At 43.3% G+C, this 25,301-nt stretch overlaps 1 protein-coding gene across 5 annotated transcripts in view; it reads right to left on the reverse strand.

Moving 5' to 3' along the window:
• Positions 1-1,681: 1,681 nt before the first annotated feature.
• The window catches only part of itsn1 (intersectin 1 (SH3 domain protein)), a 51,113-nt gene continuing 27,493 nt past the window's right edge, over positions 1,682-25,301 (reverse strand). For 2 of the 5 annotated variants that reach the window (XM_005473732.4, XM_025897684.1), the window contains 29 exons: positions 23,321-23,457; positions 22,802-23,079; positions 21,942-22,108; positions 21,720-21,734; positions 20,169-20,416; positions 19,882-20,056; positions 19,715-19,801; positions 19,475-19,635; positions 19,181-19,260; positions 18,926-19,098; positions 18,789-18,834; positions 18,402-18,523; positions 18,024-18,147; positions 17,391-17,585; positions 10,270-10,391; positions 9,133-9,239; positions 8,820-8,921; positions 8,641-8,722; positions 8,250-8,348; positions 8,071-8,154; positions 7,288-7,371; positions 6,878-7,009; positions 6,659-6,739; positions 6,426-6,547; positions 6,131-6,213; positions 5,964-6,047; positions 5,812-5,876; positions 5,134-5,242; positions 1,682-5,021 (listed from right to left, as the gene is read on the reverse strand). In XM_005473732.4, the coding sequence (XP_005473789.1) occupies positions 4,873-5,021; positions 5,134-5,242; positions 5,812-5,876; positions 5,964-6,047; positions 6,131-6,213; positions 6,426-6,547; positions 6,659-6,739; positions 6,878-7,009; positions 7,288-7,371; positions 8,071-8,154; positions 8,250-8,348; positions 8,641-8,722; positions 8,820-8,921; positions 9,133-9,239; positions 10,270-10,391; positions 17,391-17,585; positions 18,024-18,147; positions 18,402-18,523; positions 18,789-18,834; positions 18,926-19,098; positions 19,181-19,260; positions 19,475-19,635; positions 19,715-19,801; positions 19,882-20,056; positions 20,169-20,416; positions 21,720-21,734; positions 21,942-22,108; positions 22,802-23,079; positions 23,321-23,457 (3,513 nt within the window). In that variant the 3' untranslated portion in view covers positions 1,682-4,872. The remainder of the gene's footprint in view (positions 5,022-5,133; positions 5,243-5,811; positions 5,877-5,963; positions 6,048-6,130; positions 6,214-6,425; positions 6,548-6,658; positions 6,740-6,877; positions 7,010-7,287; positions 7,372-8,070; positions 8,155-8,249; positions 8,349-8,640; positions 8,723-8,819; positions 8,922-9,132; positions 9,240-10,269; positions 10,392-17,390; positions 17,586-18,023; positions 18,148-18,401; positions 18,524-18,788; positions 18,835-18,925; positions 19,099-19,180; positions 19,261-19,474; positions 19,636-19,714; positions 19,802-19,881; positions 20,057-20,168; positions 20,417-21,719; positions 21,735-21,941; positions 22,109-22,801; positions 23,080-23,320; positions 23,458-25,301) is intronic. The other 3 variants (XM_025897686.1, XM_013268455.3, XM_025897685.1) reach the window with 3 other exon arrangements.

Raw genomic sequence — 25,301 nt, forward strand, 5'->3', positions numbered from 1 at the left:
GTTTGGGCTTTTCGTCAACACGTAAACGGCGTTGCGATTCACCGAAAACGGAGATTATTTAAAACTCCTTTTTTGCGTTTACGTGTGGACGAGGATTACAGAGTTCGTCACGCAACGTCAAAGGTATGTGCCTCTTTTCACGTCACGCTGTGCGCCACGTTATTGTTTACATGAGATGGATTGCAGAATGGCAGATAGAGACAAAATACTGTTACTGTTAATCTGACTATCTTCAGGTTTTACACGCTTACATATACACACGCAGTTACTGTCCCTCCATTTAGAAAGGCAGAGGCGTCATGGTGTGATTATTTTACGTGTAGTTGTTTTTTTTTTTCCTGTGTAATAATATTCAACATTGCTGTCAATACATTTTTCAAAAAATGCCTCTCTGTGCAAAATGGGTTCAAAAACATAAACAGCTGTGGGATACTGTTTGTCCGTGATTTGAACCGGGGGAACAAATTACGGCAGGATCAGCCTGATATTATTTGTATCCCACTGTAACTTTACTGCATAAAGAGCTAACATCATGTTAGCTCTTGATTTTTAGTTCACAAACACTTCTTGTAATAACTAACTACTCCTGACATTAAACGTCAGGAGTAGTTAGTTATTACAAGAAGTGTTTGTGAACTAAAAATCAAGAATGTGGGATCCTGTTTGTCCGTGATTTGGAGAGCCCAGCGCTGCTCCCGACGCAGGGAAACTAATTTTGCAGGGGAGACCTACCTTGGCACTTGTGCAGGTGAAGCCAAAGGGAAGATAAGCTTCACCATATTTTCCTGTCTTCGGCTTGGAAGGAAGTTGGTTTGGAAACATATTTGGCGATGCTTCATGTCCTGCTTTGCGTTTGTGTGGGAGCCCCGTCAAAAACCTGTCCACAGTGTCCAAGCGCTCTTTTTTTTTTTTTTAATTTTCATACCGCGCCCCCCCAGGGGGCGGGCCCCACACTTTGGGAACCTCTGGGTTAATGTGCTATTAGGTGCTCATGTTTGCTCTAATTAACCCAACCACCGCTTCACTGCAAGTCAAATAATCTAGTATGATGTGCAAAATGTATTTGATACCACTATAATTATTACACATTATAAAGAATTATCAGGTATGTTACAAAGGTTATTGTGCTTTCTTTTCAAAGTCACTGTTTTCTTTTTTTCTTTTGGTAAAAATAAAAAAAAGAACATGTTCAAACTCTGAGGGCCTTTTACAAAGCCAGATCTGCATGCAGTGCCCGAACTAGGATGTTTTGAGAAGCATCATTGCTTTTCCACATACATTTTTACTTTAAACCAGCACAGACATCAGCTTTATTGGAGAACAATAATAAATAAAAAAAGGCAGCCAACATGCCAAGAAGAGCTTTGAATATCCTTCACTAAGCCTGGAGAAGTATTCGTAAAGACTGCTTACAGAAAGCTGCCTCAGAGAGTTCAGGCTGTCGGAGAATGAATGTCGTCACACCAGATATCGACTTTCAAGCTCGTGAGAACAGTTTTTGCCTCATATACTGTGTCTCTATGCATGACTGCATCCGTGCCCCATTTTCCTAGCAAAACATTGAACAAATTGATGGTGGCTCAAGAATTTTGCACAGTCCTGTACATACATCTTTTATTTACAGTCTATGATTGGTACATGTAAGCAGTTAAATCCATAATGAAAACAGGAGCACAGGCAGTGTAGTTCTTGGTCCAACTGAAGTTTATTCTGAACACTGAAAGACAACAACGTACATCATCTTCTACAGTGATAATTAACAGCAGGCTGCCTTTATCGCTCATATATTAACTCTCAGATAACAGCAGTATTATACACAACCTGGAAGGTAGACAGTAAGGTTCAAACTGGATTGGGTTAGTTTCAGTACAGTGAGGAGAGGAGGAGGCTTGGGGGGTACTGAGCAGTACAGTACAGAGGGGTGTAAGACAGCTTTATCATCATTCATCATCATCATCATCATTAGCTTCATTCTGGGGAAACACAAACATTCGTTCACACCTTCCTCCATAGTCAAGCTGCTGAAGCTGGCCGAGCCTCGCCAACTTCTGATTGGACAGTGGCTGGTCACTAAGGTAACTGTTGTCTTAGTGGTAATTTAGAACATTACTGTAACTTGGCACTAAATTAAAACACCTAACTAGATTTACTAACCGGCCGAGTGGCTCGCTAACTAACTTATCTACAATCTTACTAAGCAACCTAGCTAGGCGATGTTTCCGGCCTTGTCGGCGAACGCAGCCGCCGTTTTGAATAATCAGCTTGAGGAAACTTTAGGAGGAAGATCAGAGAAGTATTCATTTTCAAAGTGTGCTTGAAATTGAAAGATTGGGACACTTTTTGAAAGAAGAAATAGTTTTTGGAAATAATAAGTTCATTTCCCCTCAGAGAGTCCACAAATTACAGCTTCACAGTTATTGCCATTACTTTAAATATAAAGTTCTTATGCTGAACAAAAATGGTAGCAGTCAGTGCAGACCAATCCTCTCTTTTTACATTCTCTTTATTTAGGAAGAAAATCCAACGACTGCATCTGAAAAACACTCGTAACTTTCTTTAATTTGCTGGGATGCAAGTGGATCCATCTTTGGGCTTAAGTACAGTTTGCTTATCTTCATTAAATTGTCTTTAAAATGATAAGACTTTAATAAAAACACATCATTTGAGGGCCTCTTTTTATTAGACTTCCTGCTCTGATTACCCAAAACAGCTGCTGGGTGAAATTCAGTAGATTCGTGTCCTGTTCTGCTCCAAAATCTGCTTTTCAAAGTGCTGGGAGTGCCGACGCACAGTACCGTTGTTTCTACTCTGAGCTTTTCATAGGGTTAAACTGTGAAAATGGTCAAAATGCTATTCCTATAAAATACATCTGTGCCCTACGGAGCCTGCTCGAGGGCCCCAGTCCAGCGGCGGGCCCTCGAAATCCCTCAGGGTTTACCCTCCCTGCATAGTGACGGCCACTGTGACAGCTCAACACAGCAGCAACGTAACATCAGAGTTCAGATGTGTGACAGAAATCGTCTAAATCTGCGACCCCCCCACATATACATAAAAAAAACAAACAACCTGAACAGTTAAGACATTCTTCTTTACAGTACCTCAGTTTAAATCAGCTTTCACTCCTGTTCCCTGTCTTATTATCAGCATTATTACCACAGACACATGTGAAGGGGACATCTTGTCTGTAATGTATTTACACCAGTCATATATCAGGGTCTCTATATCTTCAGCTTATTTTGCATCGTTAGGATTTCTCATTAAACCTGTACATATTTAGCACTTTCTGAGATAACGTGGCGAGCGTTCAGTGAGCGTCCAAACTGAGCGAAATTATAAAAAATGTCCCTTCACATGAGCTGAAAGCCCAAAGAGTTGATCATAAGACTCTGAGAGACTCTGTGTAAAAAATGCATGGAGACTGAACCGTGCTTTAGTTAGCCTGTCTATCTTAAAACTTGTACCGTCATTCGCATCGGCCGTCTGCCTCACACACACACACACACACACACACACACACACACACACACACTCTCTCACATAAAGGTCTGGGTTTGGTTGGACAAAGAAGGAGGGCTGGGATTGTCGCTGGAGTGTTTGTGAGACTGTCTGGATGAAGCAGAGGGAGAGGAGACAGTAAAGACCTGACTGATCTTCTCCAAGACTCGACTAAATACTGACGTGAACTGGTCCTGAAGGAGGGAGGGGGCACAAGCAGACTGGACTGGACTGGACCAGGTCTCGGATTTTCACTTCTCAGTGGTACCAACACGACAGAGAATTATTTGCAGACTAGAAAATCCGTTGAGCTGCTTCTTTAAATGTCAGATCACAGGACAGACCTGCTGAACCGGTCCAATCTCTAACCACGGAAGCACCAGCCAAATTTAAGACGTGAACGTGTATGTGACATTTAAAAAATCCACACAAATTTAGATTTAGATGCATGAAATCTATAAATCTCAGAAAAACAATATGTATTCTGATGTTAAGCTCTTTTTTAACCCTCTCCACTGAAATTAATAAACCAGAAATGATAAGAATCTCATACCAACTTTTTATAATCCTACTCCACTTCATCTCTATTTTTTATATCAGTGTGTCCATCATACTGTATATTATTATTGGCTAAAAAATGCATTAATATTTATATTATTCACATATATTAATGCAATCTCAGTCAGATGAATGGGCATAATGTTCATCTCGACTGAGGGGGGGAAATTCTTCTAAAAACCCTCTCTGTAATCTACCACCAAGCCCACTAGAGCTGATCCAGACTATGAGCAGAACATGGGATCATGTGTCTGCTCTCTCTGTTTATTATGGAGGCCTCAGACTCACAGATGTTCTGACCGACACAGAAACGCTGTGGAGAATCTCCTTGCCACACTCACGGTGTGTAAGCAGGTCGATAGGAGGCACAGACTGGAGGTGGTGACGTGTTTTTCAAGAGGCGTGCTCAGTCAAATTTCAAAGAAATGTGAAATTTGATGGATTTAAATAGAGAAAACCACACAGGATCGCCATGGTGACCCTAACTGCTGCTTATCTGACAGCTGCTTTTAATGTTTAAGAGCTGAAATGGAGTTACACACATTTTCAGCCACTTTGGCTTTTGTGAGTATGTGAAGGTCCTTCCTCCAGCTGGTAATTCATTAAGTTATTCCTTTCTGTTTTAAACTTGATGAAGTTTAGTAATGGCATCATTTTACCCTTAGCTAACTGATCCTTTCTCTCTGGGTATAAAAGCCCAGATGTACACGCTGAGAAATAAAGATTTGAGACCAGTCCAGTTCTCCAGTCCAGTCCAAACCATCATCTCCTACAGGTCCTTTTTGGGCCAGTCCAGTCCGCCGTGGCCCCGTCCAGGTTTCACGGTTCTTCAAACAGCTGAAGGTCGAGCCTAACGACGATCTCTCCCGTGGGAACCTCGTGGAGCAGCAGCCTCTTTGTGATTGGTCCTTTAGAGCCCTGGTCCTTCTTTATTTCTGCTAACCGGATTTCTGTCCTGCCCAAGAAGTCTGGAGGCAAAGAGGATGATAAACAGACAGAAAACAAAACCACTTATACTTCCTGAAAAGGACAGGGAACGTGAAATGAAGGGATTTAAATGAGCGTGCGACTGTCACTGACCATCAGGCGAGAACTGGTCTCGTTCAAACACAGTGATACAGAGGACGTCCTGTTCCAGGTCCTTAATAAAAAACTGACAGTTGGAATTCCACTTTGGATTCAAAGTGTCCTGAAAAAGAGAGAAAACAGCAAAATGATGGTGTAAAATATAAACTGTAGTAGATATATTTGTGTCCCTGCAGCTGCAAGAGTGAACCAGCACTGCAGTGGTGTACTGTAGCTGTGACTGAGCTGTCAATCATTATGAATTAATAGGTTTTATTGTGAAAAACCTAAATTGGCAGAAAATACTGGGGCGACCGTGGCTCAGGGGATTGGGAAGCTCATCTGTAACCGGAAGGTCGCCGGTTCGATCCCCCTGCTCTCTCTGTCCTGGTCGTTGTGTCCTTGGGCAAGACACTTCACCTACCACCTACTGGTGTTGGCCAGAGGGGCCGATGGCGCGATATGGCAGCCTCGCTTGTGTCAGTCTGTCCCAGGGCAGCTGTGGCTACAACTGTAGCTGCCTCCACCAGTGTGTGAATGTGAGAGTGAATGAATAGTGGAATTGTAAAGCGCTTTGGGTGCCTAGAAAAGCGCTATATAAATGCAATTCATTATTATTATTGACATTACAGTCAATGAATCTGAAATATGACATAATAATGAACGCCTGTCTGTAGACCTGTAATGTTTTACCTGTAATGTTTTTGTGATATGGCACTGGGAGCCCATGGTCACCTCGCAGTACGGGTTACTTTTTCCTGGAAGAACAGAAATTATGTATAACCAATAACTGAAAATCAACATTTTTCCTTTTCCAAATTTAGTTAAAAGGAGTTCATACGTACCGTGGGAGCGACAGGGTTTGAGCTCAATTCCCTCCACAATGTTGACCATCAGTCTCCCGATACCTGTAGCCCTCTGAGAACGTACTGAGGCACAGAGACACCGAGGAGTAAGAGGACATTTCTGATCATCATCAATCTGAGGATGTTTATTTCAGTGGGACAGGTACCTAGATACGCTTTCTCCCGCTTCTTCTTCTCCGTCTCTATGAAGAGCTCTGAAGCTGCCTTGATTTTCTGAACCCACGCCGTCCTGAATAAACACACACACACACACGCGTTTGGAGACCAGCAATGATACACACAGCTGAAGACACTGCTAATTTGTGAGAAAGTCATGTTATTTCTCACAGACCTAAAACTTAAAGTGAATCCACTGATCCTAAATTAAGAGTGACTTTCAGGTTTGAGCGTATGACTGCAGGCATTTCCTTTTCGCTCAGTCTGGACCGTGAAGCGTCTCACCTTTCGTTGATGCTCTCGGCTCGGAGCGTGTAAACTCGGTCTATGTGGGAGATGTGGAACAGAGGCTCGTCGCCCGACGGGTCTGTCGGCAGCTTCACCAAAACCTCATTTAGGAAGATTGGCTGAGAGTGAACACAAACCTTAGTTAGGACATGTTTATCCAGCTCACACTACATAATCCAGGGCAGGTTTAACAGCGAGTGTCTCTGGAGAAAGAGAGTGTGTCGTCTTACCGTCTTGTACATGCGGTACTGCAGGTGTGTCTTTGCAGAGAAGACTTTGTCAGAGCCTGACGAGCCCAGAGGTTTGGTCACCTGTGAGGGTCATTTTTAAATTGAGTAGAAAGATGCTACGTCAGTACCAGCCCAGCCACATTCAGATGTGTACAACATAAAAGATGGATTTAAAGCAAGAAACTAAACATGTAAAATGTAGAGAGGTGCAGGACTCACCTGTGTGAGCAGCAGGAAGTCGTTGAACAGGAAGCCGTAGAGTTCTTTGCTGCTTTTAGCTTTGAACAGCTTCCCGCTGTGGAGGAACTTCCTGGGACCCAGACAGTTGGTGACTGAGTTAAACACCAGTTGCTGAGGGATACACAGGCAGATATTACTGCTATTATTTCCTAATTAACCAACTTTCAAGTAAAGATGCAACACTTAAACTGTGGGCCTTCTGACGGGCTTGGAAAGATGCAGGATGTTTATCATCCTTCAGAGGACTGAGCTGTGATTTTAGCGTTAATAGAAAACATTTTATGAATATAAAAGTTAAACAGGAGTTTATCAAACTGTCGTCTGCTAATCTAATACAAATAAATTTACGTTGCCTTTTTTTCAGAGGGCATCAGGAGGATAAGATGTACCTCTGACAGGCCCTCACACTGAACGTGAGCCTGAATCCACTCCAAGCGATCTGAGTTCTCCTTCTCCCTGACGCCCTCGTTCACCTGAAAAACCCAACAAAAACACATCGAGTGAAGTTCCATCCAGCTCTAAGATCAGAGCCAACGTTTACCTGAGCCGGAGAAAGACAGTCTGAGTCTGAGCTGTCCTAAACTGGTGAGAATAAACCTCACAGGAGTATTAATGGCTTTCCTCTCACACCATACTTAATGATAATTGAGGAATAAACAACATTTGAAACCAGGGTAAGAAGTTATTTTTGGCCTTGTTGGGAAAACCTCTGGACCTCTCTAGGCTCTGTTTCTTTTTCTGTCCAGCCTTTGGCTTCAGCAAAGCTAAAAAAAATGGTTTCAAACCCGGAGAGACGGGTTTAAGCCCTGCATGAAGCCAAACATGAAGCCAAACATATAAAGGCTGAAAAAAACAAACAAACAAACAATATGAATGAAAAAAAACACACAATTTCAACTTGCCCCCATGCACTTTGAGAGCCTCAAACTCTGATAGTAGTTAAAGTATGAATATAAGATTTTGCATGCTTCATGCATGAGACTAATTATTACACCAAAAAAAAGAGATTATAAATTATTCTAATCTGTGGGATGTCACCAATGGATGTCAGGATGATACTCGTGCATGCAGGCATCTGCTTTTATGTTACCTACTGAACTATAACACAGGTGTGAAGCCTTATTTTTAGACTAACACATTTGAGTCTTTCACTGCAGTGCGGACGTCTTCACCTGTGAGCACAGCTCCTCTGCTTTCTCCAGAGCTGCTTTCAGGTGGCTGTGATCTGGATGAGACTCTGGAGTATTTTCTAAAATCTAAAAACAAAAAACAGATCATCTAGAAAGCAAAACACTGAGAAAACACATTGAATATGAGGGAGTGTGTGGGTGTGTGTGGATACTGTGCGTACGTTTTTGATAATGAGAGGGTAGCGCGTGACTCTCTGCATAGGCTTGAGCAGGAAGCTGGACAGAGGCATTCCCTTACACCGGGGATCCATGGCTAACCTCTGACACACAGAGAGTGAGGGAGTTTATTCTGCAATTATTCATCCACATTTTCACTTCCCCACATTTATAGTGTCCATTAAAATTACCCGCACAACAATCGGACAAAAAAAGAAAACAGGAAGCCCAAAGGTATGTTTGAGCCGCCAGTTTCCAGACTGAGGGAAGCGTGTGTGTGGACCATGACAGGACCGTGCATGAGTAAATAAAACCCCACGATAAAAACCATCCAGGTGATTTCCTCTGGGACGAGGGGCTAAAACCTTGCCCACAGTTCACTCTACAGCGCTGTACCTTGAGGAAGTCTTTGATCTCGGGGTTGTCGTCGGTTTTCTGTTGGATGAGCGTGGCTCCGTTCAGCTGACACGAACAAAACCTGAACACGAGAGCACATAAAGAGTCATAAAAGACACGAAACCGAGGGAATGATGCCCCTGCAGGCCGATTCAGGACAGAGGGATGGCAGACAGCACCTGATGTACGGCTGCATGTGAGGAAGCTGGTTGGTCAGGATGTCACCAATCATCTTCACAGGCATCCGATCGCCCGACATCTTCTTCCTCACTCTCAGAGCCCTGCAGAGAAAAAGTTTCACTGTCACAGATAACGTTTATGTAAACTACAAAACACACTGCAGCGACTGTCTGACAGGAGGAAATAGAACCAGGCGAGCTTTGCAAGTCAAACATGCACCAGATGCAAATGTCCCTGTGTCGAGTAAAAGTGCATGCGCAGTGTGTGTGTGTGTGTGTGCGCATGTGTGTGTGTGTTTCTCGGTGTGTTTACTTCAGCAGTTTGATGTTGCACATGATGAGCTCCTTCCAGTTCACGAAGATCATGGCCACCTCCTTCTCTGTCAGCAGCTCGCACTCCAGCAGAGGTTTGTGGAAAATCTGCACGCACACACACACACACACACACACACACACACACACACACATAAGTGATTTTACCGAAGGAATCGATCATTCCTGCTCATTCTCGAATGTTCACATCAAATAAAATATTAAAGACAAAAAATCTCAGATATAAAATTTTCAGTGATGAAACTCTGAGGAAACAGAGAAGCTGTAATGCGCACAGAATAACTCAGATAAACTCTCAAACTTTTTATGATCTGTTTTATAAATGATCTTTCTCATTAAATGAGGAAAAAATTGTGTTAAACCTCAAAGGAGTTTTTTTCAAACCCATGCCTTTAATTTGGGTTTATGTCTTCAGCTTTGGTTCGGACGATCAAGGGTTTTTGTTTTTTTGTTTTTTTATTACTGGTCCTGTCTACTTCCTATTAAACGAGTTTGTATTTGGCTCATGGGCAAAAAATGAGTGATCGATGAAAGATAAAAAGCCAAAACGATAAAATAAAACTAGGCTTTCTGGAGAAATCACAGCGAGATTGTTGTTACTGCTTGATGTTAAGCTAAAAACCTTTTTAGTATTTTTATCTCTCTTTAAACCCACAGTCTGAGTGTTCTGTGTTTGCCTTTCTGTCACTTTAACTTTGTTTTTAGAGGTGTTCAAGTAAAGCTTTTGATTAGATATGTAACAAACCTACAGCTTCAATCTGTTCTCCTCCATTTAATTCAGTATTTAGTTGTTGTTAATTTACTTTTGTTGACTTTTTTGTTGTTGTTTGTCAAAAATTGCAGATATGCCTTAAATAAAAGTCATTGTTATTACTGAGAAAAGCCAGAGAATTATATCCTGAGCACATGCTGTATCACAGAAAATCACTCCTTTGTGCAGGCCTCCTAATGCTGGGTTTTCTATGTTCCAGCTGTGTGCCACGTCTCTGATATGTGCATCCTTCCGCCCATGCTCCTCTCATGTCTCATGATACATTTTACAAACTGAGACATGCTTGGAAATTGATACCCAGATAAAGTCGGAGGATGGAGGATGGAGGAGACCGTGTGTGTTTACCTCTGTGACGAGCTGCAGGTCATTGACGTAGTTCTCCTCGGTGACGATCAGCTCGTGGATGTACCCCTGCCTCTTCCTCTCCATGGGGCTCAGCATGTCCAGCAGATGCAGGTCAGCGCACCCTGAAAAACGCAGCATCACACACACACAAACACACACACACACACCAGCAGTCAGTCAAACATCCTCAAATGTGGAAAGAGCAAACATAGAAAACCTGTCGAGCTGCAACAGCACATACATACCTGAGATCAACTCAAAGGCATTTGCAGTAACAGACCTGGGGGAGTATTTCTTTTGAATGTCAGTGTGTGTAACCATGGGCTGCTTTTTGAGACCATTTATGTTACTGATGGTAATTTGACAGCACTCATTTCTAATCTTAGAGTTCTGAGATAGTTTTCACTAAGCAACGTTAAACGACAGTGTTGTTGTTTTTTTTAAACTATGTAGTCCAAATTTGTGCTTTTTCCACTGTTGGCCACTAGAGGGCAAACAAACTACACAAGAAGCCAGGAGACAGCCTTATAAATCTGATTAGCTGCAGAGTTGGTGATGATTGGTGATGAGCACCCACATGCTGTTTAAATCTTTTGTTTGCACGAGGCAGCCAATCAAAAACAAAGCTCAAACTGTTGGTTTTAAGACAGAGAATGAAGGGACAGCAGAGAGGATAACATAACTAATCACATAAGGGCTTTTATTTTGAAAATCTCAAACTTTGAGGGTTAAAATTTACACTTTTTAATGATTTGTTTTTAGGCTGAAAGTTTAAAATTGAAGGTGGGTGTTGCTCGGGAGGCAGAACAGTTCATCTGCTAATCTGATCGGTCCCTAGCTGCTCCAGTCAGCATGCCAAAGTGTCCTTGGGGCAAGATACTGAACCCCATGTTACTCTCTGATGGACCCATCAGAGTATGAATATGTGTGAATGCTAGACAGAAAGCTTGTATGGATGGGTGAGCGAGGCACTTTTGAGTGCTTGAGTAGAAAAGCGCTCAATAACAATGAGTCCGTTACATTTAAATATGTTCAGCTTTAAAGGATCAGGTCTGATAATGTAAGCCAGGGGTGTCCAACTCCAGGCCTCAAGGTCCTGCAGGTTTTAGATATCACCCTGGGTTAACACACCTGAATCAAATGATTAGTTCATTACCAGGCCTCTGGAGAACTTCAAGACATGTTGGGGAGGTAATGTAGCCATTTAAATCAGATGTATGAAGGACACATCTAAAACCTGCAGGACACCGGCCCTTGAGGCCTGGAGTTGGACACCCCTTGATCCAAGCTCAACTCTTAAATGTGTGTGATGTCATAAAGAGGGGATACCCTATTATGGTCATCTTGGGGACATGGCTGGAGTTTGAGCACAGAAGCCCCGCCCATCTGCTTTTCAAACCATATTTGCGAGGGGCAGCCAATCAGAAGAAATGGAGTTAAAATTCAGCTTTTGTTGTTTTGGTTAATGCACGGTGAAAATTGTGGATTTTTGAGGTTCTGGAGTGAGCAATAGCAGAAAATGCTTAAAGTGAAATGGATGAATTATGGGCTCCACCAAAGCCCAGTGGAAGATAAATTAGCATTATTCTGGAGTGTAAATCATGCATCATGGGGTTGGAAACCTTTAAGATACAGAAACAACAAAGCCAAGGGAATGAAATGAAATATTTGTATTATTAAAAGACAGGTCTTACTCGCTGTGTGTGTGTTTGTATGTGTGAGAGAGAATGAGTAACAAGGCCAGTCGCTGCAGTCTGTCTCAGAGCGTTTAATCATCAGGAGCAGTCAGATTCACCACCAAAATAAAATCCTGGGTATTTCTCTTTATCAGCTCTGTGCTAGCATTCTGTACATTTCATTCACCAGCACCACCTTCTTCTGCTTCTCCTTTTTTAATACTTTAAGAATTTGTTTGTTCATTCGTGCTTTATTTTCACTCACGCATTCACTCATTAACACCGACACAGAGTGCAGTCTGGTTACATTTGGCTTGGCTGTTAATTCACTCATTCATTTATTCACTCATTCATCAGATTACTATTTATATTTATACGAAGCATCACCATTACCATTCATCAGATTATGTAAAGAGCATAAACAGATTTATCTCTTTGAACACGGACCAGATCAGAGCCACGCTTCAGTGTCTTTGAGCTTCAGCGCAAACTAACCCGCAGCGCTGCAAAGTCGCCAAACGATTTAAACTTAATGCTGACGAGGACAGAGTGACAACGGGCAGACGTGGAGCGCGGTTCTGGTCCGGACGGGTTTTTGATCTCATGTAAATCTCTGAGTGAGAGAAGTCTCGACCATCGGTTACCAAACTTCCCCTCGGACACCGTAACCAAGCAGCTGTTATCAAAAAAAAAAAAAAAAAAAAAAAAGCTCCCAAAAAGAAACCCGATTTGTAAAAACACCAATGGTCTGGACTCATGAACCAATCAGAGAGCTTTAGCTCCAATACTGACACACTGAGGAGCCAATGGGATCCAAGCAGGGTAATTATAACAATAACAATAATTATAATGACTGTATTGCTTATTGTATAAAAAGTTGCGTAGTTCAATAATCATTTCTTTCATTATTTGTTTCTGAGGGTAAACATTAAAATCCCAATACTGTCATCAACAAACAGAAATAAAAATCTAATATGGCAACCCCTATTATCTTAATACTAGTCTGTTGCTATGCCAACAAACAGAGGGGGGGAAGGCAGGGCGAGGCCGGAGGTCTCTGCGTTCGTTTCTGTAATGTCCTCTGACGGTGCCAACTTGGTAAAATGACACGAAGAGAACGATGCTTTCAGGAGGTAATTATTGAGATAACGACGTTTAGCGGAACAACCGCGGCTCGTGTGTGATGCCCAGGAAAAAACACGGCGGGCTGTGGAAAATAAAGCCACAGGAAGGCAGCTTCGTCTGCTCCTGTGCATCGGAGCAGACGATTTTCTTTTTAATGCTCGGTGAAAATGTCGCAAGTCTGCGGAGCCCCTGAAGCCACTGAAGAGACAAAATCTTGTCCGCACAAGTTTTTACGCTGCGTGATTTCAATGTGATCAAACCAAAACCTGATTATCAGAGAGGTGTGAGTGAAGCTGCACACTCGAGACACACAAGTGAATTTATAGCAAATGATCCACACGCGATAAATAACACATAAGGAAAAGATTTCAATGAATTAATCACACAACATTTGAATAACGCGTTCACACGGGATGAGGATAAAACGTGTGCACAAAAATGCACAACAATTAAATGAGTTGTGTGGAGAAAGTTTAAATAACTTGCGCGCACAAGATTCTCCCATAGCGATGATGTTTACTGTTGTTGGTATATTTCAATAAAAACCGAGTTTGCTGAGGTTACTCCTTGTAGGCTTTCAAAGAGTTGAGAGCTGAAGTGCAAAGTAATTCATTGTGCAAGATAAATATTGTGTTCACAAAAGATTCCCATAAGCACGAGGTAAAGTATTTAAACGCTGTGAGGCTCCAGGAGCTCCGTACACTTCACTTTCTCTTCCTTAACTGTTATTTATTTTTGTAATGATGGTGCAAAACTTTAAAATCAGCTCTTTTTCACATAAAGTATGGTTGACATTAAGCTAACAGACTTTGGTGCAATGCAGTGGGGAAAATATGCTTCCATAAATTTAAAATAATGCTAATTTGTGACATTAAACATCAGCTAAACGACTGTTAGAGGAATATTTGTAGTTTTCTGACTGAGAAAATGAGATGATATCTGTAAATATGAGGCCACTCGAAACGGTCACACCAGATTTTGGCGGTTTAATCTGGAGTTTCACACACAAGGTTACGAGATTATTTCTGCGCGGAGCTGAATTTCAAACTGCTCTTTTAACTGGAATGACTGAAAGATGCGAGCCTTTTTTTTTAAGCTAAAAGCCCCGCCCCTCTGTGTGTCATATCAGTTTTCCTCATTTTCCTCATATATATGACATCCCATCATCATCATCGTAGCAACAGACAAAACAGTAAACATGTAAACAAAAATAACGGAACAAACATTTAAAGTTAATACATATTCATATGTTAAACTACGACGGATAAAAACGTGTGTGTGTGTGTGTGTGTGTGTGTGTGTGTGTGTGTGTGTGTGTGTGTTAGATAAGCAGCATGGCTTTTTTTTTTTTTATTTCCAGCTGCTCGCTTCCTTTTATGCCTCCTTCCCTACACAGGGTGAAAGGAGGGCAAACTAGCAGAAGGAAGCAGCAGCGAGGATTGAAACTTGGCCTGTAACTGCTGCTGGGACGCATCTCAATACTGCCTCGCTTCCTCTCCTCTCCTGTCTCCTTTAGAGCAGGGGAAGGGAAGGAAGGAGGCAAGGAGACGAGGAAACAGGAAGCTGGAAGGCGTCTTTGGCTTTGAGGAGAGAAGAGTTAAAGACTCTGACATTGAGACTTGTCCTCCAGCAGATAGTGGGTCTTTCTGTGAAGCTGTGGGAGGGGGAGGGGTTAGTGAGGGAGGTGGAGACAGCGTTTCTAACTGACAGGCTTTGGAACCAATGGGAGCGAGGTTAAAAAATAATTTAGAAAGAGGAATGAGGAGGGAGGATGAGCTGAGCGACTGATTCTAATGAGAGTCTCCCATAAAGCCACAAAACGACCCACTATCCACTTTACCACGCTAGCACGGGGCCGAGAATGTGTGTGTATGTGTGTGTGTGTGTGCACGTGTGTGTGTGTGTGTGTTTACAGTCACTGTGATCCAGTCAAAAACATGTTCATCAGTCCAATCTTGGATAAAAGGAGATCAATAGTCTCCTCCTTTCTCCCTTCCCTCCTTATCTAAGCATCTCGGATAAAACAGGAAGAGAAGAAGAAGAAGCAGAGGAAGAAGAGTTTAAGAGGAGGAGAGGAGTCCTGACTACTGATCTCCCTCCTGCTGAACAGTGCTGTGTGCAGCCAGAGCCTCAGATAAACAGAGTTTGGCCAAGTCCAGTCAGAGATCTCGCCAGCAGAGGGCGCTTTAACGTTACAGTCTGTTTGTCTGTCTGTCTGTCTCTCTCTCTCTCTGGCTTCTACTGGTGGAGAGTCGCCATTTCCGGGTCATGTGACCTCTTGCTGCTGTCCCATTGGTTGAGTGGCCTAGTGGGCGTGGCCTAGTGGGTCTCTTTGAGGGCTTTGAGGAGAGGGGGGTTCTGGGTAATGATATGATCCTAGAGAGAGGACGACAACAACAAACATCAACAAAAACAACTAAACAAAACAACAACAACAACAACAGCAACAACAACCAGTCGGGCCGCTAGGTGGGTGGAGCGTGCAGCAAGGCGGAGAGTGTGGAGGCGTGGTCTAACCCAGCATAGAAACAGAGGAGCTACAGCGGGCAGCGAGGCGAGTCGCCAGGAGATCGTTTGGTTTGTGTAACGTTTTAAAATCAGCCATAATCACCACTACTGCAATCATTTAGAAATACTGTCATCACTGTATTTATTATTATTATTATTGTTATTATTTATTTTCAAATAGAAGAAACAACCAGAAAATTCACAGATTTCTATTAAAATCTGGACACAGACTCTTAGTTTGTGTTATATGTGGACCTGTCACACTTACATGTGTAGTAATCAGTAACCAGAAGCTTAACTGATGAACCTTTTCTCTCTATAAAATTCACATTTATAGAGATCAGATTTTAAAAAATTAAATTATTTTATTTTTGCTCTTCAACGCCGACCACAGGAATCAGTAACGGTTTTTACTGTTTTCATTTGAAGCCACAATAAATGAAAACTTTGGATTTCTAAACATGAAATTCTGAATTTTGAGTACTGAGGTTGTGTTACGGTTCGAAGCTGTAACTGATCCAAATACTCACTCAGGAAAAGGAAACATGATTTTATAAACTTGTTCTTATTAACTTCTAGTTAATATATAGATGTATGCAGCTCATCCAAAAAGTCCAATCGTTCTGTTGCCCCCATGTGGCTTCACTGTAGGTGGCAGAGCAGCCTCTCACCCTCTGTAATATATAAAGTGTGGCTCAAACACACAGACGAGTTTTTCCCTAACAGAAACACCCGGGGTGGGTGGGTGGGGGGGGGACTTGAGAAGATGAGACAAAAAAAGATTTACATTAAACTCAGATTTTAAAAATCAATCGAACAGTAAGAAATATTCTTCTCCTGCTCTTGTTGTCATTTGATATGTGCAACACACACGTGCACAGGTACATGATACAGGTGTTGGTTGTTTGTAGACGATGGAAGTGAAACGACTGTGAAACGGACTTTGTTATGAATCTCATAATAATAAGAACTTAATGGATCAACAAGGAAAACAGATAAAAATCACTTTAATTGTTGACGTATCGCGGTTCACTTTGACCATCATCGATCCCTGCCACTATTATGAATACTGGGATAGAGCTGGGCTAAAATTTGATGAGCAGTTGATGGTGTTCATATATATTTTTTACCATTAGCAAAGTGACTTTTCATTGCTTTACATCAGCTCTGCTCTACTCAAGTTCAACAGGTTCAGTCTGCTCAGTTGGCTCGATCCAAGGATCAAAATTAAGGAGAAATGCTGCCTTGGTTTTTGTTTTGTTTTTTAATCTATGTGGCTTGACCTAAACTTTGGTCCACCACTAGTCCGCGGGCCTCACTTTGAGAACCCTGCCTGTCCACTGACACAGCCTGTTCCCGTTTACTGCAAATGTCTTTCTGCTCCGCTCTAGAAACTCTAAGTCTATGGTGGATCATGCTGAAGGGACACATGCAGGGAAGAGGGGACACTTGCACACTAATGCATGCAAATACACACACACACACACACGCATGCACATACGAACACACACACACACACACACACACACACACCACCCAGAGGTGGTGTATGACTGGGAGGTTATCAAAGAGGCCCAAAGGAGTGTCAAGGTGAAAGGTGAGAGGTCAAATCAGCCCGGGGATATCAATCAAAGACTGAGAGAGGGACAGCATCTCCACACCTGGCTCTGGGCTGTGTGTGTGTGTAGAGAGTGTGTGTGTGGGAAAGTTCGTTTCAGTGTGTTACACTACTTTGTATTCACATTGGGAGTCGGTTAGTACGTCTGTATATGTTCCACGCAGGAAGTGTGTGTGTGTGTTTGTGGTACTCACACTGCGTGCTCGGGTCAGTATCTGTGGTGAGTTTGACGTAGTTGCTAGGAAACAGACCCTCCCTCCCATTGAGCTCTCCTTTCCACCAATCACAGTCGTCTTTGTTGAGCACTGTGATCACCTGACCCTTCTGGAAGGCCAGCTCGTCGTCGTTCTGCGCCACGTAGTCGTACATGCCGATCACCTGACACAGAGCTTCAGGACCAGAGACGGGGAACAGGGACAGATTATTAGTGTCCGGGTCTCTCTGGATTCTTCACGTTCTGACACTCAATAATTATTAATGGCATCAAATCTGCTTAACCGTGTCTCTTTAAGTCCATTTGGTTGCACACAAAAGCAGCTCAATGTGCCAATCACAAGATTGGCTGCATCCAAAATACAAACTACCCGACAATATCAATTATTTTACTCTACATGGGGTCAAAAACAAAAACCCTGGTGTATTAGACTTCAAACTAGGCACTAGTACCATAAACCCTTCAGGAAACTGAGGTCTGGGGTCCCATAGACTTGTATACCAGCTGAATCCTTTTACAGCCACAGGAGTTGCCCCCCTGGACTGAAGGGCCTCTGTAGATGTTGTAGTAAAGTGTGTGGATTTTTCTGTGTGTTTTTTGTGTGTGGATGTACCTGTGCTGGCAGGGGCCAGTTTAGGAGGGGTGGGCTCTGTGGGCGTCGTCTTGCTGGTGCTGGGACTCAGCAACTTCACATAATTGGCTGGAAACCAACCAATCTGGCGCTTTTTCCCTCGAGCCTGGACCAATAAAATCAAAGGATGCCATCAGTCACAAACCAATATGTAAAACAAATTATGTACATAATGACAAAACACAGCATTTAGCTTTGTTCTGTAAATAAAATGATACCGGTTAAAAATATTCCTCAGAGTTATCTGATGAATATGTGTGTCTCTTTTAATCCCTGTCAGAGTTTTCCATCGTATCTATCCTTCTCTACCTCATTACACTGTGTCAGGCAGAGATTAAGTGACGGTTGTGTCTTGTGTACCTGGAGCTCGCCCTCCCACCAGCCCCCTGGGTTCTTCTTCCTGATGAGGATGAGCTGTCCTGGGGCTAAAGTCAGCTGCTCTGCTCCTGTAGCATTGTAGGGGGCGATCACCTGAGCGATCTCTGAACGGGAACAGGAAGAAGATGATGAGTGTTTTTATTTTTTTCTTCTTTTAGTCTCTGACACCTGGTCTATGTGAGTTTTATTTTGAAGGTTTAAATCAGACAAGTTCTCTTCCACGTGGCTTTAATTTTAACTGGCACAACAAGGACAAAGATGAGTGAATTAAGATATTAACTGGTCAGTTTGACACTTTTATTAAGCAAAATCAGGTCGGTATTCTGAGGAAAACAGGAAAAGTGCAGTTTGGTAACACTATAGGCCTACCTGGTTTCTTCCCAAGGCTGCCCGTCTTCCCTGCTGTTCCCAGTGACTGTGGGCAAAGATTCAGAGTCACAGTGATTAGAAATATTTACCTGAAGATCTTCTATTCTTCCCCTAATTTGTTCAAAATGAGCTCTCACCTCTGATGTGGAGTCCCGTGGTTTGACGTAGTTGGATGGAAAGACTCCAGTCTTTCCTCCGACCATCCCCGTCCACCAATCGCCTTCTTTCCTCGTCACCACGACGATGTCACCTTGCTGGAAACTCAGGTCCCCCTGTTCGTTGCTCTCGTAGGTGTACATGGCCACGTATTCTGTATGAAAGCATGCAGACAGAGTGAGTGACGAGAAGCTCGCTGACGTTTCAGCAAACCTGTCCACATTTGCATTTGTTACCTTCACCCGACTCTGAAGGCTTTGTTGGGGACGGGGAGGGGCGTTTTCCATTGGGTGGGCTTTCTGATGCTCCTGTTTCACTGGAAGAGACAAAGGGATAAGAAAAAAAATCATTAAATACATGAAATACTTCTTATTCTTTTTATGTGAGCAAAGTCAGCGGGTCCCCCTTGTACTTTGGGTATCGTGCCCACTTTAAGCGCCCAGTGTCACAACATAACAGCTGTGTTTTGTGTCAGGAAAATCTGAGAATCCCACTGCACATTGTGGAAAACTCAAAGCTTTTTGACATACTTAGTGTTTTTGCTGCGTGCGGCTGCTGCTGCTGGAGCACCAGGGGGGGCCGTCGTGGTGGCGGAGATGAGCTTCACGTAACTTTTGGGGAACCAGCCTCTTTGTCCGGTCTGCAGTTCACCCAACCACCACATGTCCTGCTGCTCCAACACTGTTATTATCTGCATCAAATAAAAACTTCAGTTATTAAATTAAAACGCAACACAAAGAGAAAGAAATTAGTAATCAGGAGATCTCTACCTCGTTTTTGTTGAAGTTTAGGTGGTTCTCCTTCTTTGCTCTCCAGGGATACAAGGCCTGAGCCTGAAGACCCTCGACCTTCTCTCCCTGAGAGACACAGGGAATCACCGCCGTTACTCGCAGCACAAAGAGATGCAAAACCAGAGAAATATTGTTTCTCTTGTTACCTGTCCCAGTACGGGAGAAGGAGAGGAACCCGTCGTCATGGTGGCGGGAGTGAAGGCAGAGCGTTGCCGCAGCTGTGCCGAGGGAACGCTCAGAGATGGATTCTGACTGGCCGAAGAGGTCGGCCACGCGTCCCAACCCTCGCTGTCTGATTGGCTGGTTGTGTTTGAGGGCCAGCTGGAAATATTGCAGGCATGTATATTAATATGATGTGACTGACGTGTCTGTGTGTCAGTAACGAACAAACAAATCGTCAAATTTCAGCGAATCGGACTTTAATGGCACTTACGTTGTGCTGAAGTCCGCCCAGTTGCTGTTAGAAGAGGACGTGGTGGAGGAGGCGGTGTGTCCAGGGGCGGGAGGGGGCGTAGTCATCGGCTGCTGGGTTGAGGAGGTTGTGGCTGAGGCTGTGGAGCGCAGCGTGATCGGCGCTTCGCTGTCAGGTATACGCTCTGCATAATTGGCAGGAAACCAACCGGTCCGCCCTCTGAGCTCACCCCCCAGCCAACCGGGCTCACCTGTTTGCGACTCATCGACCTATCAGAGCACAGGGACAGGATTAGAATAGCTCTCATGGCACGCAAGGGATAGAGATGCATGTGTCATGTTCATGGTGGGAGTGGCGCAAACAATAACAACGGTGGAAACAGCAGCAGCTGATCAGATCCTGATTAGTGGACAAATGATGCAAAAAACAACAAGATGCACAAAAAGTCCCACGACTCTGCCCGAAAATAACACCCGATTTAAATTTGGCCCCTAAGCACGCTGCATCCTTGTGCAGCTCTGACATCAGGAATATCCTCAAACAGAGCAGTGCACCATGGGCAGGCATGTATTTTAACATACAGACGGACAGAACAGGTTTACTGCTACGGTGGCCTTGAGGTGGACTTTTAACACCTCAGAGGCATCAGGTAAACCATAACTGAAAACCACAATTAACTACATGTGTAAATTTTAGGATATTTGCCATAAATATAAGAAACAAAAACCACAGAGCCGTTAAAAAAGTATTAGATAGAGATGAAAAATTGAATCCATCCAGGTTTAAGCAGCTAAACTAAATCTTTTTTTAACTAAACGAGGACTTCTGGGCCACACCAGCACAGTCTTTGCTCACTCACAGTCTTACATCTCAGATTCGGCTCCTTCTACCAGAATATATTAAATTTGCTGCTGTACTGAAACACGTGAGGATGCAGTTGGTAGAAACAAGCTTCTAGTGACCAATCTAAAGGTAGGAGGAGTGCTAGAAGCTTTACAGAGATGCACAAGGAAACAAAGTCAAATGGCAGATTGGGAAAAAATAAAACAGGTATGAGGTTTTTTAAATGCACTTTATAAATCTGAAACCTCCATTTTAAACAGTAACCCCCCTGTTCCTCATGATCCCAACCCCAATCTGTCAGAAACGACACTGCAATAAGTAACATCTCACTAAAATATGGCTACAAGCTAAAAAGTATATTTCCTCTATTTTCCTTTCTTAAAATGGTGACAGGGAAGTGGGACGGAATAATGTGATATGTTTACATGAAAAATGGAAAACTGCAAGCTGGGATATTTTATTTGTTTAGTTTATTTATATGGGAATTAAAATAGCCTCTGTGCTGTAGTCACCAGTCTTTGGCTGATAGTTAAGCACACTCACAGGTTTCCACACTAACTAAAAAGAGCACATTACAGATCTGACTGCAATAACTTAAACAAACAAAAACTAAACAAACATTCATCCACTGAAAATGAATGAACATGGAGGCGACATGAGATGAAAGCGCTTCTGGCTTGTGATTGGTGGAGGCACATCACTGGGCGGGTGGAGGGGGCAAGAACTTACCCATTCCCCCTTCACCTTCAGTTTGCACAGCAGAGGAGAGAGGAAAACGTTAATACACACACCGCACAGCCACACACACACCCTTCAGAAAGAATAAAACACAAACAAATACAACACAGGCAATAAGACATGTGTATGGACGTCCTTTACATGACCATCACTGACTGTAGTGAGCTTAGCTGAATTCAGCTGAGAGAGCAGATTTTTCTGCAAACTACATACCATAATAACATCTCCAGGAGTGATACTGATCTCATCGTGGCTACGAGCATCAAACGGATACAGAGCCCTGTAGTACACCACCTTCACCGGCTGCTGCTGCTGGTCGAAGGCGCTGGCTGAAGCCTTCTGGTCAAATAAACTGGGACCTGGAGCTTTTTCCACTGTAACTAAGCAGAAAAATAAAACTATTAGTAAGAGAGAATAGATCACTGCTGAGCAAAGGAAGAGAATGCAGGCTTTATAGTGAAGCACTTCCTCCTAGACAAGAATTAGGTCTTTAGCACTAAATTCAGAGTTCATGTGTGTTTATGTGCACTCGTTTCGCTCCTGCAAATATAGACGAAGCTTTTCTGCTTTTTTAAAAACACCTACCAGAGCGCACAGGTTTTCCAGTCACTAATTCGGTTGTTTTTTTTTAATGTTACGGTGTCAATGGGCTAAAAAGAAATTAGCCATCACGGAGCCAAGTTGCCAGAAGTGGCAAAAGCCGCAGTTCCTGTAGCTGCCACTTGAGGCTGACTCCAAAATTGAGTCTCTTCTCATACAGTGTATGAGAAGACATACAGGTGGATACCGACACAGGTGGCTACCTGCTGGATGTCATCTCAGTTAACTCAAGTAGAGGAACTGAACCTCCACACTGTGAGTTTGGTGTTTGTGTCATTTTGGAACATTTGACAGTTATGGGACCTGCTGAGGTCTGAGCTCCAGTTTGAAGTCAGTGAAATGGTGACATTTTATTTGCATGTTTCTCAGCATTATTTAGCAGACATCTGTCATCCTCCTACATGAACACAAAAAAGGATTTCACAAAAGCAACACGCCGATGACCAAAACACTAAATGCACGTGTTAACACACCTGCTGACGCCCAGGGGTCGGCCGGCTGGCTGAAAAGCTTGTTTAGCTTGTCCTGCATTTCCTTCTTGCCTCTTCCCTCGTCCTCCTTCTCTTCTGTCGATCCTGCTCCCTTCCTGACCTCTTGCTCCTCCTCCATCCCTCTCCTTTTCCTCTCCTCCTCTTCCTGCGTCACTCTGTTTAGCCATGCGTGGGATGCCGGAACGGAGGCGGGGCTTGGAGCTTGTGGAGCAGAGCTTCCTGCTTCCTCCTTCCAGGCGACACCTTCCTCTGATGACAACCTGTGAAATAAGATCATTAAAACAAGTGTTAAACTCTGATTTTGGAGCAAGCTCAGCGAAACTTTCCAGCAGTTTTTAAACAGGATTTGAGAAGCAATTCCGTAAATACAATTTTAACCACTCAAATTAAAGATAACTTGCATAATGCTTCAAAATAACCACAGAAAAAATGGCACAGATGGCTGCTGAGTGACTGACTTTAGCATTTTCTGGTACTGCATCACCTCCACTTGACTCTTACCTGCCCTCCTGCAGCTCAGCGGACTTCCTCTCGCTCGGGGTGTGTATGTGAGACTGTGTGTGTGTCTGTGTGTGTGTGTCTCCCTCCAGTTCCTTCTGTTTCTGTCTCTGCTGCCGGCTGTGGATCTCCCTCAGCTCCTGCAAAGCATCACGGGATACAGGAAGGAACAAGCGATGAGGAGGAAGTGGGGTCACAGGGCTGGTTGCTAAGGGCGTCCAACGACAACAAACAAGAACACCAACACCGGCAGTAGCAGCACGTTTGTATTAGTCAGGTGAGCGAGGCAAGCTCCGCCCCTTTACTTTGGTAGTCTTATTAGTTTATTCTAAAACTGATGAGGCAGGACGCTAAACTGAAGCCTTCTGTTTGGGAAGTCTCGTTACTTTTAACCAGTCACTGCACTCGAACTAGAACATCACATGTCACAGAGAACCTGAAGACACTGACGTCAGCGCTTACGGCTTGCTTTCTGAGCTGACGTGCAGTGGAAGGCACAGATCATCCAACTCTTCATGAAAGGCTTTTTGTGGAGCGATGGCGGCTGCTGCTTTTGATCATGACCTTAAACAGATTTCATCCAAAGTTTAGGATGTCATGGATTATCTTTATATCTACAGCTGGCAGCATCTCTCCTCAAGACTCAGTGTAAGTCACTCAGAACAGCCAAGTGACAGAAAGGTTAATGAGGAAATGGTTACCATGACGTCACCTATCGATTAGTGACACATCGATCACCAATCGTCACACTTTGGATAATCCTCATTCCACTGAAAAAGTAATAAATGGAATTAATGTTTTATTCAGTAAGCCTGCAGGTGAGTGCCTGAGTCTAGAAACTCCCAGGAAAGTGTTTACAGAGGAAAGTCAGGGCAGAGCAGATTTTTCCCTGACCTCTATAAGAGAGAATTATTTCTGTTTACACAGCAACCACCCCCCGCAAATTCAATCAGAATCTGAAAGGCTCAGCTGATTGGAAACAAAAGGCTCCCTCTGTATGATCTGTATATATAGAGATAGAGTGAGACATCATAAAAGTGTCCTCAGTTTGTGTTCATGAGGGTTCTTCTTTCTCGTGGAGTTTCCTTTTACTCAGTTCAAGCTATTTTTGAACTTCCTCTGTGAATTTATCAGGATGTTCTGACGCTGCAGACTTAACGCAAATAAGTGATTGTGTGAAATAGGCTCAATGTATTTCATCGCAACTAAAAATGCACTCACTTTATACCACTGTGTAACAGTTATTACACAACAAGGAAGTGAGGCAAGGAACATTTTTCTTATAAAATCCTGTTTTATTGTTACTGCTCAAGTGACATGATTCTATCTCCACTGCTTCTCTGATTTTCCTGGAACAAGCCTTTGAATGCACGTAGTGTTTATCACCTATGAGTGTGATGCTGATGTTGTGAAGAGAGTGTGGAGTGTGAAAGAGAAGCTGTCGATTTAATGATCACAGCTGAAATGATAAGACTGCCGATACGAGTGGTAGAAATTACTTGAATGCTTTCTGGATGCTTCTTAAGTTCAGGTGTTTCACGTCCCCACCTCTCTTCTTAAAGGACCACGAGGTATCCAAGAATAGTGTCTCTACTCTGCCCCAGAATCAGATAGGCTGTAGAAAGTAAATGGTGGTGGTGTAGGGGACCAGCTGCCTGCACTCAAGTCCCTGCAACTTGTGTTTCTGTCCGAGTATGATTAAAAAACAAACTTTTCTATATGTTATCAGTAAGTGGGAAGGGATGTGACTTGGAAAGGTTTCTTTTTGGCACAGACCCGGCCTGTAATAGAGGGCTTCGGTCATGGCGGTGGGGCGGAGCTTGCACGGCGCACAGTATGTTCATGGGATGGGTTAGAGGTTAAAAAAAAAAATGTATGGGAGGGAGGGGGATTGAAGGGATGCAACTGTGGAAGGGGGAGGGGCAGTTCTGTGTAGTCATGACAACCAGCTGTGCCATTAGAACACACTCTGTTACTATAACAA

Source organism: Oreochromis niloticus, linkage group LG13 (genome assembly GCF_001858045.2).
Source record: "Oreochromis niloticus isolate F11D_XX linkage group LG13, O_niloticus_UMD_NMBU, whole genome shotgun sequence".
NCBI lineage: Eukaryota > Metazoa > Chordata > Actinopteri > Cichliformes > Cichlidae > Oreochromis > Oreochromis niloticus.